The following is a 965-nucleotide window of genomic DNA, read 5'->3' as shown; positions in this document are numbered from 1 at the left end:
CCGTGTGTCCCTGTATGTGTGGGGGTATACCCTGCATACCTGTGTGGATGGGAGTATACCCTGTGTCCATGTGTGGGTGGGGGCATACCCTGTGTCCATGTGTGGGTGGGGGTATACCCTGTGTCCCTGTGTGGGTGGGAGTATACCCTGTGTCCCGGTGTGGGTGGGGGTGTACCCTGCGTCCCTGTGTGGGTGGGGGTGTACCCTGTGTCCCTGTGTGGGTGGGGTATACCCTGCGTACCTGTGTGGTTGGGGGTATATCCTGCGTACCTGTGTGGGTGGTGGTGTACCCTGTGTCCCTGTGTGGGTGGGTGTGTACCCTGCATACCTGTGTGGATGTACGTATGCTTCTTCATGTCGGATTTCTGGTGGAAGCGTTTCCCACAGTACTGACATGGATAGGGCCGGGTGTCTGAGTGGATCAGCAGGTGGGTGGACAACGTTGATGATCTCTTGAAGCTTTTCCCACACATTTTACATTCAAAGATTCTTTCCTACAATAGAATAAAACATGAGTGAGTCTGGGCCTCCGAAACAAAATCCCATCCCAATCGATCAAGTGCCTCTTCAGGGATAGTACTCTATCACTATCCTGTTTTCCAAATTCACCCCCTCCCATCTTGAAGGTACTGGCTCTCACTGGGGTAAAGGGATCCCACCCATCCTGAAGGTGCTGGCTCTCACTGGGGTACAGGGTCCCCCTCCCTTCCTGAAGGGGCTGACTCTCATGCTGGGTTCGGTGTCCCCCCTCCCCTCCTGAAGGTGCTGACTCTCACTGGGGTACAGGGTCCCCCTCCCTTCCTGAAGGTGCTGCCCCTCACTGGGGTACAGGGTCCCCCTCCCCTCCTGAAGGTGCTGACCCTCACTGGGGAACGGGTCCCCCCTCCCCTCCTAAAGGAGCTGACTCTCACTGGGGTACTGGGTCTCCCCTCCCCTCCTGAAGGAGCTGACTCTCACTGGGGTAC

General features: G+C 57.0%; 1 protein-coding gene across 3 annotated transcripts in view; it reads right to left on the bottom strand.

Moving 5' to 3' along the window:
* gfi1b (growth factor independent 1B transcription repressor) overlaps window positions 1-965 on the bottom strand; it is a 31,959-nt gene that overhangs the window by 16,871 nt on the left and 14,123 nt on the right. For all 3 annotated transcript variants that reach the window (XM_048613774.1, XM_048613773.1, XM_048613775.1), the window contains one exon: window positions 329-494. In XM_048613774.1, the coding sequence (XP_048469731.1) occupies window positions 329-494 (166 nt within the window). The remainder of the gene's footprint in view (window positions 1-328; window positions 495-965) is intronic.

Source organism: Rhincodon typus, chromosome 28 (assembly GCF_021869965.1).
Source record: "Rhincodon typus isolate 14 chromosome 28, sRhiTyp1.1, whole genome shotgun sequence".
Classification (NCBI taxonomy): domain Eukaryota; kingdom Metazoa; phylum Chordata; class Chondrichthyes; order Orectolobiformes; family Rhincodontidae; genus Rhincodon; species Rhincodon typus.
This window is presented reverse-complemented; position numbering and strand designations above follow the sequence as displayed.